Source organism: Elephantulus edwardii, unplaced genomic scaffold (assembly GCF_000299155.1).
Source record: "Elephantulus edwardii isolate Elephantulus edwardi_28Jun2011 unplaced genomic scaffold, EleEdw1.0 scaffold00075, whole genome shotgun sequence".
Classification (NCBI taxonomy): domain Eukaryota; kingdom Metazoa; phylum Chordata; class Mammalia; order Macroscelidea; family Macroscelididae; genus Elephantulus; species Elephantulus edwardii.
This window is the reverse complement of record NW_006399825.1, coordinates 6,938,769-6,954,835: the sequence shown is the minus strand read 5'-3', so window position 1 is coordinate 6,954,835 and position 16,067 is coordinate 6,938,769. Positions and strand designations below refer to the sequence as shown.

At 37.0% G+C, this 16,067-nt stretch overlaps 1 protein-coding gene across 1 annotated transcript in view; it reads left to right on the top strand.

Moving 5' to 3' along the window:
* Positions 1-16,067, top strand: part of LOC102861346 — a 119,467-nt gene that overhangs the window by 54,465 nt on the left and 48,935 nt on the right. The window contains exons 10-13 of the mRNA XM_006889147.1: positions 1,952-2,057; positions 10,019-10,217; positions 12,189-12,232; positions 14,279-14,533. Of these exons, the coding sequence (XP_006889209.1) occupies positions 1,952-2,057; positions 10,019-10,217; positions 12,189-12,232; positions 14,279-14,533 (604 nt within the window). The remainder of the gene's footprint in view (positions 1-1,951; positions 2,058-10,018; positions 10,218-12,188; positions 12,233-14,278; positions 14,534-16,067) is intronic.

The window sequence follows — 16,067 nt, the reverse complement described above, 5'->3', positions numbered from 1 at the left end:
TACCTTTTTCCAGTTGCCATTTGCTTGGTATATTTTTCCTGCCACCTTTTTATTATTTGTCTTTATCTTCATTTTTCAAGTGTGTCTCTTGTAGACAACATATTGATGATTTGGTTTTATATCCAATCTGTTACTCTTTTTCTCTTCAGTGGTGCATTTAAACCATTCACATTCAGTGTGATTATTGAGAGGCAAGGTTTTATTGCTGTCATTTTGTTGAGTTCTTTTTGGTGTTGTTGCTAGTTACTTTGGTCCATCCTGCTTTCTGTGGCACCTCTGTAAGAAGGGCATCTCTCAGTGTTTTCTGCAATGCTGGTCTTGTTTTCACAAACTCCCTTAGGTTCTCTTTTTCTGGAAATATCTTCATCTCTCCTTCGTATTTGATGGACAATTTTGCTGACTACAGTATTCCCAGTCAACAGTTGTGTTCTTTGAGAGTTCAAAATATGCCATTCCAGTGTCTTCTTGCTCATGTGGTTTCCACTGAAAAATTGGCGCTTAATCTTATTTGCTCTCCCTTAAAAGTTACTCTTTGTTTCTCCTTCACTAATTTCAAAATTATCTCCTTATCTTTGGTTCTGGCAATTTGACTATGATATGTCTTGGTGTTTTTCTTTTGGGGTTTATTCTAGATGGTGTTCTCTCAGCTTCTTGAATATATATTCTCTCATTCTCCATTATTCCTGGGAAGTTTCCTTCTAGCAATTCTTCCATAACTTTTTCAGTGCCTTTACTTGCTTCTTCCTGTTCTGGGATTCCAATGATGTGCATGTTATTTCAATTGATTGTGTCCCACATTAATCTTAGGTTTTCTTCTTTTTTCTTCCTTTTTTTCATCTGCTTTTTACTCTGGCAGATCAGTGGTGATGATTCTGATCTCTTATTTCTCACTAGTTCTGTGTTCCATCTCTTTAACTCTATTCATGTGTCCCTCCATCATGTTGGCAGCATCTGAAACATTGGACCTCATCTTTTGGATTGTAGTTTCTTATTTTTCCAGTACCTCTAATGCCTTGTTTGTTTTATTTGTATTGTTTTGGATTGTTTTTTTAAGCTCTTCCTTGTTTTTGCTGCAGTGTCCTGTAATTGTTCAAGTTTGTTTTTCACCAACTGAAAATACTCATTCATTGTTCTTTTAAATTCTGTGTCAGAAAGTGCCATTAGACTTTCTGGCTTCAGGAAATTCATTGAAACTGTGTCACTTTGGGGGGGGTGACATCTTGCTTTGGTCTTGTGTAGGGAATGAGGTAGCCTGCTTCTTTCATTATATTGCTATGGTAGAGTTTTTTGTGCCTGAAGTGATAGCCAGTTCTTGATCTGACATCACTGGTCCAGAAGAAAGTTTGTCAGGTGCACACAAGGATGCATGTAGGGTGGGTGCACACACAGACGCACACTGGGCTGCAGGGATGGAACACACATGCAGATGCTTGTGGGGAAGGAGGACATGAGGGGAGACCTGAATGGAATACCAGAAAGCCTTGGTTTTCAACTTGAGAATTGAGTCTGCCATCCCATTTTAGCTACAGCTGTCTCACTCCATCCTGCTTAAGTGAAAGTTTCCCAAATTGCTCCTGCAATCAGCAGTGATTACCCCCCACCCCAAGTACCTCACTCATATTCCTGCTGTCTAACTTGCTCCTGGTTAGTGGGTCCTGTGGCGGCTTGCTGCTCCCTGTTGAGGATTGCTGTTTCCTGCTGAGGCTTGCTGCTCCATTTTAATCTGAATGACCAAGGAGGAAGGCTGTTGTTCCCTTCTGGAAGTGTCTTCTGACCTCTGTTCAGGTGCCCAGGACCTCCCTGTTGCCTGAGTTAAGGGATCCTGCATATTCAAAGCTAAACAGCAGTTTCCCCCCAAATAACTGTGGGAGCAGTGGAGGCCACATTGTTGTGCTTCGTGCTGCTACATGTGCTTTTTTTATAATGACCTTTCTTTGTCTCTTTTCTTCAGATTGGAAAAAATGAAAAAAGAATATAGAAAATTGAGTACTTGGGCAGAAAAAGTCAACTATTTGGAAAGCGTTTTTACTCCAGAACTGCAACAGAAAGAACCTAAGGTAATTACCCAAACACATTCTCCCAAAGAACTTTAACACTTTTCATTACAAAGAAATTATTGTCAATAAAATGATGGTCATATTTTTGTTCCTATAAAATGCTATTTATTTGTTTACATCTTCTTTTTTAAAAAGGTGGTAATTAATAAATATTTATTGATTATAAGGTTTACTTTTTAAACCTTATTGAAACATATTTCAATGGCCTTTATATGCAGAGTTATGGATCCATTGCCATATTGATTTTTAGAACATTTTTGTTTCCTGCAAAGAAACCACATACCCACTACTTGGCACTTTCATCTCCTTTATTTCCCACTAGTTCTTGATAATGAATATATGTTCTTCATCTACAGATTTGCCTCTTATGAGCATTTCATATAAATGGGACCAAGCAACACAGCATCTTTTGCTTTTGATGTCTTTTCACAGCATGTTTTGTATGTTTCTTCATATTGTAGCATACATCATTATTTTTATGGTAAAAAATACTATTGCATGGATATATCACATTTTGTTCACGCATTAACAAGTTGGTATACATTTGGGTGGATTCTACCTTTAAGATGTGTTTCTATTTATATTTGTGCGCAACTGTTTATGTGAAAATATGTTTCGTTTTCTTGGGTGTATACCTAAGAATAGTAGTTGATGATGTTATTGTTAAGTGCTATGGAGTCGACTGTAACTCATGAGGACCCTCTGAACCTTGCTCTATCCTGTGTCATTCTTAAAATCTCCACCACATCCATTGTTATAGGCACAATGGCCATCTATTATGTTGAGAATATTTGTCTGTTTTTCTGACTCTCTACCTTTCCAAGTATGATATAATTTTCCAAGGACTGGCCCTCCAGACAACATACCTAATGTTTATAAGATGAGGTTTCACCATCTTTGCTTGTAAAGAGCACCCTGGCTACACTTCCTCCAAGATAGATTTGTTTGTCCTTTTGCCATTCCACAGAATATTCAATACTGTTCATCAGCACCACAGTTCAAAAACATTGATTTTTTAAAAATTCTTTATAAGAGCAGAATTATTGAATCATATAGGAACTATGTGCTTAATTTTCTGACAACTGCCTAACTGCTTTTGTACAGTGGTGACCCTAATATTCCTACCAGAAATGTATGAAGGTTGTCAGTGCTCCATATTTGCAACCACTTGCTATTTTCTTACTTTTTTTTCCTTGTTTGTCAGCAATCCTAATAAGTCTGAAGAAGTATCTCACTGTGGTTTTTATTTTCATTTCTGTACAGATGGCTCACAACAGTAGATCCTAACACTGCTGGTCATCTTTTCATGTGCTCATTGGCCACTGTATATCTTCTTTGGAAAATATTTACTGAAATTCTTTACCCACATTTTAATTGGAATGTTTACTTCTTTATTGTTAAATCTTAAGATTTCTTTATATATTCTGGACACTAGACGCTTCTCAGTATTATTGTTGTTGTCGTGGTGGTTATTGTTAAGTACTGCCAAGTTGGTTCTGACTCTGAACCACCAAACAAAATGCTGTGTGGTCCTCTGCCATCTTCATAATTGGTACAGTGTTTGAGCCCAGTGTTCTAGCCACTGTGTCAGTCCATGCCATTGAGAAATTTTCTCTTTTGATTTTTGCTGACCATCTTTTTCCATCTTAATAATAGATTTGAAGCATTGAAAACTGATGATAGATGACCAGATGAGCTGTCAGATGACTTCAAGGATATCATCCAGGAATAAAGCAAAAGATCGTTAAAAAAAAATCATTACAAAAATAGGAGCGAAAGCAAAGACCAAGATTAATGTTAGAAGAGACTCTGCAGTTGCACTAGAATGTCAGGAAGCCAAAACAAAGAGAAAAAATGACAAAGTAAGATGGCTGAACAGATTTCAAAGGGCAGCATGAGAAGACAAAGCAGAGTATTGTGACAAAAATGTGCAAAAAAGCTGGAGTCAGAAAATAAAAAGGGAAGAACTCGCTGGAGTTCTTCAAGTAGCAAGGACCGAAGAGCAAATTCAAGCCTCAATTTGCAATACTGATGCTGTTGGCAAAATCTTGAATGATTCAGGAAGAATCAAATGAAGATAGAAGGAATATACAGAGTCACTGCACCAGAAAGAATTGGCTGACACAGAACCATTGCAGGAAGTAATACATGAGCAAGAACCAATGGTAATAAATTATTTCAAGCTGTACTGAAGGCATTGACAAAAAATAAAGCCCCAAGAATAATGAAATACTAACTGACCTGTTCCAACGAACTTATACAATGCTGGACATACTCAACAGGATGTGCCAAGAAATCCTGCCAACTGACTGGTAAAGATCCGTATTTCTTTCCAGTCTCAAAAAAATGCAATCCAACAGAATGTGGACATTATGGAGCAATATATGGCCTAATGGTAAGAGGCTGCACTGCAATCCTGAAGGCACACACTTTGAAGCTACCAGCTGCTCCACGGAGAATGGATAATCTTTTAGGCTATTTACTGCCTCCGAAAACCCACTGAAATGTCAGCTTTGGGTAAGTTCCAACTTAGTGGCACTCGGCTGAACAACAACAACATCATATCAAATGAAAGCAAAATATTGCTGAAGATTATTCAGAAGTGGCTATACATTGACAGAGAACTATAGGAAATCCAAGCTGGGTTTAAAAGTGACTATGGCAGCAAGCGTATCATTGCTGATGCCAAAAGAAAGTCTGTGTCTTATTTGTGTATGCAAAGGCATTTGATTGTGTAGACAAATTATGGCTAATATTGTAAAGAATGGAATTCCAGAACATTAACCGTGCTCATGCAAAATCTAAACCTGTTGTCTGAACAAACCAAGAAGACACTGCATGAGTTAAAAAGTGTATGTCAGAACTGTATCCTTTCTCCACACCTATCCAAGCTAAACAAATCATTCAAGAAGCTAAACTATGTGGAGAAGAATGTGGCATTCTTTGATATTGGAGGAAGACTTAATAACCTGCATTATGTCGATGACATAACCTTGCTTGTGGTATTGCAGGAAAGTACTGTAGATCCCATAGACTGCTACAAGAATAAGTCTTAGAGAAGTGGAACCAGAGTGTTCCTTATAAGCAAGGACTGTGAAACTTTGTCTCACAAACTTTGGGCATGTTCTTTGGAGGGGACAGTCCTTAGAGAACATGATGCTTGGAAAAGTGGAGCGTCAGCGTAACAGAGAAAGACTTTCAACTAGATGTGTTGACACAGTGACTATAACAGTGGGTTGAAGTTGTCAGAGATAGTGAGGATGACATAGGATAAGACAGGTTTTATGTCTGCTGCTTATAGGTCATTATATATTGGAGACAACTTGGCAACTACTTTTCAAGGGGCCGGGCCCTTCTGTTGATATATCCAAAGTGCATGAGACCAGGTGTTGCTACACTTGTTTCTAAGGATCATTCTGGCTGTACTTCTTCCAAGACATATGTGTTTTTTCTTCTGGCCATCCAAGGGTATAGTTGGTCTTTTAACAACATGGAAACTTGAAAGTATCAATTATTCAGTCTTTATCCCTTGCTCCATTTTCACATACGTATGAGGTAACTAAAAATACAAAACTCGAGTTGGATGTACCTTAAACTTCAAAGTGTCATCCTTGTTCTTTAACACTTTAAAGAATTCCTTGGCCAAAGATTTTCCCTGTGCAATACATCATTTGATATCTTAACTGCTTTGTCTATAGATGTTCCCTATGGATCCAAGGAAAATTAAATTCTTAACAGCTTTAGTCTTCGATTTATCATGATGTTGCTTATTGGCCCAGTTTGAAGTTTTTGTTTTCTCAGTATTGATTTGATCTTTTATCCATAAATGCTTTTAGGTCTCTTCATTTTCAGCAAGCAAGATGTGATGTAGATCAAGGTTGTGATCCACATATTAAAGACCAGTAATGGTTCTTTCTCAAATCTTGATGTTAATCTTGTGTTCTTCATGTAGTCCAACTTTTCAGATTATTTTCTCACATTTGAGCATACCTTTGGCCAGTGGTACACAAAAAGATGCTCAACATCATTAGTAATTGGTGAAATGCAAATAAAAACCTCAATGAGATATGCTTTACTCCAATAGGATGACTGTTCTCAGAAAACTTGGAAATAACAAATGTTTGGTGAGGATGTGGAGAAATTGAAAGCCTTATCCATTGATAATGAGTTTGTAATATTGTGTTGTTGTTGTTGTTGTTGTTGTTTTTATGAGTCGTCTAGTCACCTGTGACTCATGGCAACCCTTTACAATAGCTCTAAACAAAACAAAAAAAAATCCAACAAAAAACTTGGCCGTATCCTGTGCCAATTTCACCATCTCTGACACACCTACTCCCATTATCCCAGTTACTATCTCAGTCTATCTCATCTCAGGTCTTCCTTACCTGTGCTGTCTCTCTGCCTTTCAGAGCATGATGTCCTTCTACAAGGACTTCTCCAAGCATTGTTTTTTTCTGGCAACATGGCCAAAGTATGTGAGTTGGAGCTTCAAAATCTTTGTCTCCAAGGAGCAGTTTGGTTTCACCCTCTCAAGGACAGACTTGTTTATTCTCTTGGCAGTCCATGGTATATTCAGTGCTGTTCTCTGTACTGCAATTCAAAGGCATTCTTTTGTCATCCGTAGTCACTGTCCAGATCTCTGATGCATAGCAAGTAATTGTGAAAACCATGGCTTGAATTATGCACACTTTAGTCTCTATACTGACATCGTGGCTTCTCAGTACTCTGGAGGGGTACCCGACAGCACATTTTTCCCCAATGCAGTTTGTCTTTTGATTTCCTGACTGCTGATGCCATGAGTGTTGATTGTGGAACCAAACAAGGTGAAATTGTTAACAATCTCAGTCTCTTCACTGTCTATCATGAAGCTGCCAGTTGGCCCAGTGGTGAGAATCTTTGTCTTCTTGATGTTGAACTTCAATCTATATTGAAGGCTGCAGTCTTAGACCTTCTGCAGCAAACATCTCAGGCCCTCCTCAATTTCAGCAAGCAAGGTTGTTCCATCTGTATAGCTCAGGTTGTTGATGAATCTTCCTCCAATCCAGATGCCACATTCCTACTCATAAATTCCGGCCTCTTCAATGATCTGTTCTTTAAAAACAGTTTGATGATTCCTGGGAATGTTAAAGATAGAATTATCCTAAACTGAAAAAAAACAACCCAAAGCCACTGCAGTAGAGTCAGTTCCAACTTTAAAAAATTAGCAAGTTAGGAAGGCCTCAATCCCCTATTTATCTCTTAAAATTTTTTCTCAGTATATTTTTTTAACTTTGCTTCTAGAGAATTAGTTATCAGCAAGGTACTTGGAACCCTAGAGCATAGTACAGCACTGCCTATCAGGTTTCTAAGGCTGTTTCTAAGGCTACAGATTTCTCCTGCAGGGTGACTTATGGTTTGAAGTGCCAAACTATTGGTTAGCAAGTGAGCACTGAACCACACAGCAGTTGAACCACCATGCCACCAGGACTCCAGAATAAAATTATCACCTAGCAGTTCTACATTCCGGTATATTATACCTGAGAGTCTTGAAAGAGGGATTCATACAGACAATTGTGTGACCAAAGTTGATTGCATTGTTCACAGTAGGTAAAATGTGGAAGTCAAATGCCCATAAAGAGATGAATAGATAATAGAATGTGGTTATGCATGTAATAGAATGTTATTCATCCCTTGAGAAAAATCAAGTTCTGATATAAATTATAATATGGATAAGCCTTGAAAACTATACACTGGGAAAAACAAGTCAGATATTAGCATAAATATTGTATGATCTGAAATGAAATATACAAAATACCAAGAATCAGCAAATGCATAGAGTCCAAAGTTTATTAGTACGCTTGTGGGGTGGGTGGGATGGGAGAATGGGAAGTTAATGCTGAAGTGGCACTGAGTTTCTGTTAAGGGTGGGGAAATATTTGAAGCAATAGAAATGATAATTGTATAATATGGTAAATGTAACCAATGTCACTAAATTTGACATGTAAAAAATGTCTCAGTTTACAAGCTTTATGAGATATTTTACTAAATAAATTTTTGTAAAGATAATCTGCCTCCTTGGGTTATATTCTTAGACTGCTTGAAGTCACACAATTATGGAATTTCATTTACTATCTTTAACTTACAAATATTTTTAAATTATTTTTATTGGTTTGCATACAGTAATTTGTTTACATTGTATTTCATTCCTGCACATTGGTTGGGTTTGGGGGGTTCCCCCCCTTCCTCCACTCACCAAACGCTGTTATCCTGTGATTTCTCTCACACCCCACTCTGAGACGCCTTGCCCCCACTCTTCCCCCGTGCATATCCATACACGTCATACTGGTTATCCTTCTGTTTTTACAGTAATGTTCTTCTACAGTATTTGTTCTTATGCACCTGAGTTACTTCACTTAGCATGCTCTCTACTCCCTCCCATGTTATATAGTATTTTTTCAAGATTATTACTCACCTCACATCTATTAATTATTAACAATCTTTACCCAATCTTGGATCTCTTCACCTTGGAACGCCAACTCCCAGTCTATACTTCTCTCTCAGAAAACTCACACTCACTTCCATGGAGTCAGTTCTGACCCATAAACCCACCATTAGGTTTTCAAGGTTGTAAATCCTAAAGGGAGAAGACTGCTTGTCATTTTACATAGACCCACTGGTGAATCCCAGAGAGGTGTGTTCTTGAAGTTAGTAGCAGAGCTTGCTTTTTCACTACATTACCGAAGCAGCCCTATGTTTCTCTTCAGAACAGTGTTACGTAGATTATTTTACTCACAAAGTCATCTTCTTGTCCTTTGTAGGGGAAAAAGACGGTCTTTTGTATGAAAAATAATTATGAAGGAAAATGAAAACTGTTTATCTCTTTAAATATTTTTCCAATATATTTTCTTTCCTTTGCTTCTAGGAACGTACTGTCAGTGACATGTTTAAATTCCCAGGCTATGGTCAACAGGAAAAGAAAACTGAATCAGGTTAAGAAATTACCTTTATTTATTTTTTTGCTATTTATTAGTAATATAAAGAAAATTATGATAATTTTATGACAGAAAGAAAATCCATAATTTGCCTTAAGTGAATCTTATTGTGTTAGGGAATAAGTAGAGCTTCATTATAGTTTTAGTATATACATTTTTTTTATTAATTTCAATGAACATCTACAGAGATTTTGGATTTCCATTCATTGTTGCACTTTTCTCCCTGCCCCCCACCCCCACCCCCAGTTTGCTCTTCTCCTTGAAAAGCAACAGAAAAACTCCTTCATTGGTACACAGTCCCCCCCGCATATCCCCACCCCCACCCAGAGTATACTCCACTCTTCAACTCTCATTCGGACTCTTATGATAATCATAATGCCCTAAAATATATTACTTTTAAACTATTCTCTCCCTCATTGGCTTCAATGCAGTAAACATAATTTATCCAGTTTTTCTCAGTCTTACCCCCACCCTGATGTCAGCCTCATTCTACAACAGTGGCACCATATAGTATTTGTTCTTTTGTGACTGAGATATTTCACTCAGCATAATGTCCTCCAGGGTCATCCATTTTGAATAATATTGCATGAGTTCCTTGGTTTTGTGGGTTTTTTTGTTGTTCCTTTTTTTGAATGCAGCATAGTATTCCATTGTGTGAATATACCACAGCTTCTCTATCCATTCATTTGTTGATGGGCACTTAGGTTGTTTCCAACTCCTTGCTATTGTGAACAAAGCCACAATAAACATGGGTGTGCATATATCTGCTTTTTTTTTAATGGAACTTACATAGCCAAATTTTATTATCATTTTAAACTTGGGCAACTATTTACACGCATTTTAAACTTCAGCAACTATTTACTGTCATCCTGAATTTGGTTTACTATGATGTCTGAGCTTCTCCTGCCATCAAATATACCACAAAGTGTCAGTAAGAAGTTCAGTAGTGGAAAATACTATTCATTCAGCCTTGTCGAAAATTTCTTTTAGGGGCTGACGTCGTTAAGGGTGTTCAGTTGTCGCTGTTGGTGGGCAAAAAATACAGCCAAGATGCTGCGGAATCTGCTGGCTCTTCGTCAAATTACCCAGAGGACCATAAGTACTGCTTCACGCAGACAGTTTGAAAATAAAGTTCAAGAAAAACAAAAGCTGTTTCAGGAGGATAATGGAATTCCAGTGTATCTAAAGGGTGGGATAGCTGATGCCCTCCTGTATAGAGCCACCATGTTTCTTACAGTTGGCGGAACAGCATATGCCATATATCAGATGGCTGTGGCTTCGTTTCCCAAGAAGCAGGATTGACTTCAAATTATCATTCCAGCTCTGGCTTCAGTTTCATTCCGTGCCCTGTGGACCAGTAATCTGATCAAAAGAGCTCTTCTTTGGGGATCACTATTTATTGACTTGCACTGTCACCAATAAAGCAGTCTTTACCATAAAAAAAATTTCTTTTAACAGAGTCACTTAATAAAGCAAGTATCTTAGTGTTCTATGTGAATGACACTTCAAAAAATAGAATTTTATTCTCTTATAGTTTAGTGTAGACTTGTTGTTGTTGTTATGTGCCGTCGAGTCGTTTGCGACTCATAGCGACCCTGTGTACAACAGCCCTAAACCCTGCTCTATCCTGTGCCAATCACATTGCCTCTGACACACCCATCCCGATTACCCCAGTCACTGAATCAATCCACCTCAAAAACGGATGACTCTGGAGGACATTATGCTGAGTGATATATCATGGTCACAAAAGGACAAATACTGCATAGTGCCACTGTTGTAATACGAGACATTGGGGGTGAGGGGAACTTAAGCGGGGATAAATGGTGTATACTGCATTGAAACATAAGGGAGAGAACTTTTTAAAAGGAATATATGATTAGGTATTTTCATCACAAGAGCTGCATAGTAAAGTGGACTTGGTGGGGGAGGATTGTATAACAAGAAAGAATATTATTTTTTCTTCAAGGAGAAGAGCAAACTGAGAGGAGGGGTAGGAAGGGAGGAAAGTACAACAATGTATGAATGAAATCCAAAATCTCTGTAAACTTTCCTTAAAATTATAACAAATAAATGTTTTTTAAAAGTTTAAAAATGAGGATGAAAAAAAAAGATGTGTCTGATCTAAGTCTTGACATTGTCACTTGCTTCCTATGCATCTAAAATTTGGACAATGAATAGTGAAGAATTAAGAAGACTATGTCCTTAAAATGTGGTTTCAGCTAAGAGTATTGAATATCCCATGAACTGCCAAAAGAACAGATCCGTCCTGGAGAAAGTGCAACCAGAATGCTCCCTAGAGGCAAATATAGGGAAATGTCATCATACATGCTTTGGGCATGTTATCAGAAGAGGCTAGTTCTTGGAAAAACACATCATGCTGGGAAAGATTGAAAGTGAGCAAAAAAATAAGTCCTTTAGTGAGATGGAATGACACAGTGTCTACAGAGGTGAACTTGAGGGTGGCGGAGATGATGAGGATGGTGCATGATAGGGCAGGGTACCGACCTATGGTTCATAGGGCTGCTATGAGTTGTAATTGAACATACCATGGACTGCTCAGAGAACACGTTCGTCCTGGAGAGGGTGAAATCAGGCTGCTCCTGAAGGCAAGGATTTTGAAGCTCCATCTGACATATTTTAGGCATGTTGCCAGGAGGCCAGTTCTTGAAGATGTGCATCATGCTTTGAAGGGTGGAGGCACAATACAGAGAGAAGGATCCTGGATAAGATGGATTGACAACAGTGATTGTGACAAAGGGGTTAGGTGTGTCAGAGATGATGAGGTTGGCTAAGGATAGGACAGGGTTCAGAGCTGTTGGGCATAGGGTAACTATGAGTCGCAAGCGATTTGACAGCACATAACAACAGGAGTTGTAGTCAGCTTGACAGCAGCTAGCAATGACAAGTGGTGAGATCATAACTACGTTTTGAAGGTTTTAATTTTACCTATAGACTTGGTCATTTACTCCTCCAGTATTCCCTGAGATAAAATTGGCTATTTTCTTCCTAAATAGATTTCTTTTTGATAGTAGCTTTGATTTAAGTTCTTTCTTGTTGATAATAAAAATTGTAATAATATTTTCCAGTATGCATATATATAGAGATGATAGTTATTGTTTCATATAAAAGAAAATACTTTTTTATTATTATTTTAAAACAGCTATCTCTCTTATCAAAGATGAAGATGAAAGTATTCCAGATCAGGTAAGGAGATTTTTCCCAATAGTTATTGTCTTAAAGCAAAATAAGACATTTGTAAATGAAATAATAAAGAACCCAATAAGTTATTGAAGTGTTTTATAGTTATTTTTGTTTTGAAAGTGTTTGGACTGCCTTAGCTACAGTTAAGTAACATTAAATTCTACTCCTGTAGAAGGAAATTTCTGTATATAATAGTTGTTGTTATGTGCCATTGAGTGGCAAAAAATGCATATAGGAACATAGAGGACAAAAGGTGCTGAGGAAAAGGAAATAACAAATCAGAAAACTGCATGACGTTTTTAGAAATGTGCTCCATAGACTAAACCACATTATTTACTCTTTTCATCCAAAGTTTTTCTCTGAACACATTTTTAAACTTTTATTATGATATAAAAAGTCTTATACTAGAAAGCAATAGATAAAAATGGAAAAAAAAATGTAGAAAAGGTTTTACAAATTAAATTATATTGTTTTTTGTATTATTTGCTTTTAAACTTTCATTCTTTTGTGATTTTATATTTTCCTTCATGCTATTTTGCTATTTAAGTTTTCTTTTATTGCTTTTAAATTTTCTTATATTTAATGATACATTGGAGATAGTAAAATGTCAATTTCCCCTAGATATTAATTTTAAGATGTATACCATCCTTTACTTTTATATAATTATTCTTTTTTAATTGATTTTAATGAACATTTACAAAAATTTTGGATTTCCATTTTTCATTGTTACATTTTTCTCCCTGCCCACCCCACTCCCCCAGTTCGCACTTCTCTGTGAAAAGTAAAATTCCTTCATTGGTATACATTCCCCCACAGCTTTCATATAATTATTCTCTACACATTGTTTCATTCATGTGCATTTTGTTTTATACAATCATGTCTGTACCTTGTGTTTTATATCATGAATTACTATTGTTCCTTTGCTTTTGTCTCCCTGTCTCCTCAAATCTGCATTATACCCAAAGTATTTCTTAACCTCCATCTCCCCACCAATCCTGCTGTCCTAGTGATTTCCTTTTCCTTCTTCTATCCCTCTTCTCCTCTTTCTCTATTAAACAGTTTTATATATATAATCCTTCTCCTGCTGGTGTATTTGAACCACGTGCCTTTGGGATTGTAGCACAGCTTCTTACCACTAGGCCACCAGAACATGCGTGCACTTGCTCTCTCCCGCTCACTCTCTCCCTCTCCCTCTCTCCCTCTCCCTCTCCCCCTCTCCCTCTCCGTCTCTCTCTCTACACACACACACACACACACACATATAACTTGTTGAATGCTATCAAGTCAGAACTGACTCATAGGTGACCCTCCAGTGGGTTTTCAGAGGCAGTTAATTGCATGGGAGGAGACTGTCCATCCTTTTCCCACGAAGCAGCTGGTGGCCTTGAACTGTGTGCCTTTGGGATTATAGCACAGCTTCTTGCCACTAGGTCACCAGACCTTATATCCATCTGTCTGTCTGTCTGTCTATCCTCTATCTATTGTACATCTTTTGTGTGACTGTATGTATTTGCTGTTTGTTAATTGCAATAGCCAGGACTGTCTTTGTCTTTATCTCACTCTCCCCAGGTTGATCCTCTCTTGACTTGGTCCTTGTAGTGTTCTTTGTCTACTCATGACATGCCTCTTCTTCTTCCTCTCTACTCCCCCACCTCTCACTTAACCTCCTGTCATCACAGTAGCAGTCTTTTATCATATTTGTCCTTTTGTAGCTGAATTATTTAGCTCAACGTCTGATACTAATTTTGAGATATTTCTGCCTTACAGAGTTTGGATTTATGAGTACGACTGCTTTATTTAAAAGCATGGTCATCTTTACCAACAGTATTTCATGGTCCCTCATTTCAGGCATATAGAGAACAGACAAACTCAGGCTTGCAAATCTTTCAAGTCATATATATTAGAAATACAACAATTTACAAATATTCATGACCGTTTGTTGTTATTGGAAAGAAATGTATAATTGATTTTAAGTCATTTTACTAAATTTGAGTATTTTCTCACCAAGAATGATTCATTAATAACTTTTTTATTGAAATGTCTTTTTAGCCAGTGGATTTTGATAAAACTTTACCAACCTTGACGCTGACAACTTTGAAGCAATCGACCCAAGATGTCTTAGATGGCATTTCTCTTAAAAGTGTTGAACCAGAAAATGAACCATACCAACCATCCCCATATTCTCACTTTTCCACTGTTAAAATAGCAAATGAAAACAAAGAACCATATGAAATTTATCCACCAACAGAAGAATTGAAAGCTCGATATCCAAGCTCTAGTAAAACAGACTCTCCTCCACCCGAGGTAAAGTTCAGAAGTGTCTCTCTGAATGCAAGTAGAATAAAGAGAAGGGACATGGATTCATCTCCAGCAGAAACTCTCTGCCAAGGTTATAGAGTAGGCTTTGCTGGGAGAAAGGGCATAAGCTTAGTTTTCCCAGGTTCAAAATCAAATGATAGTTTTCAAAATCGAGATCCAGAAGAAGACCTTTAACTAATGGTGTGTGCCCTTACGTTGGAATTATGAGATAAGGAAGAACAAAAAAGGCTTTGCCAAAATGCTAGTTACTTCACTTAGGTCTTTAAATGATATTTCAATAATAATTGGACATAAATTATAGAACAGTGTAAAGGTCAAAGGGTAAAGAACGTAGCATGGCTCCACCTCTGAATATTTTAACAAACTTGAGAATCTAAATGCCTAGACCTAGGTTCTTATTTTGTGAATGGTAAGGCATTTATAAGAAAAAGATAGCATTTAATTTTAATATAGCTAGCTGGAAAAGAATTCCTAATTACCGAGCTCAGTAGTTCGGCCAAGATGATTTAAGAAGAGTAGCTTACTTAATATGAAAGTGATGCACACCAATGGAAAATTTAGAAATGGAAAAAGCATAAAAAATATAAAAATAGCTATAATTCTATTTCCATTCATTATTTGTTATGCATATATTTTTTAAAAAACTTTCAAACTTATATACATTTTTACATTATGCTTTTAAACAAAGTTAAGATTATAAGCATATTGCCCAAATTAAAAAAAAGTCCGGTATGAAGACTATGCTCATATACAAATAGTCTACAGTTCTTTTAAACACTCTCCATGTTACTGGTCATTATGTTTGAAATTTACATTTTTTTACTTATTTGAATCTGTGATAATCTCTTCATATAGTGATAGAAATGGCATGTTGCATTGATTTCCATAATGATTATCCCATTTTATATTGTCACCACATACTTTGAGCATGTTGCAAGGAGGGACCAGTCCTTGGAAAGGGACATTATGCTTGGAAGGATGGAGGGACAGTGCAAGAAAGGAAGACCCTTGATGAGATGGATTGACTTAGTGACTGGGAGGGATAATGAGGGTAGCTGTGTCTGAGAAAATAATGTTGGCACAGGATAGAGCAGGTTTTAGGACTACTGTACATAGGGTTGCTATGAGTCACAAGCAACACAGCACATAACAACAATAACATTGTCACCAATTATATTGAAATACTAATGTTTTAAAAACAATGATTAAAGTGTTTCCATTCTTTCTTCCCTTTTTTTTTAATAGAGAACTTGGATTTTTCCATTCATTCATTGTTGCACATTTTCCTCCCTGCCCACCCCTCCCCCTAATTCACTTTTCTATTTCAGAAGAAGAATGCTTTTAAAATGACCTTTTTATCTTAAGAATAATAGCCACTTGTCAAGTCATGGTCTGTGCTTTCCCATCCTTTTTAGTTTGACTTTTGATTTCTATATCATATTCAGCATGACTTCTAAAATCGTTGGTTTTTATATGAGGATTGTGCTGTTTATTACTCTTTTTTTTTTCTTTTTTTTTC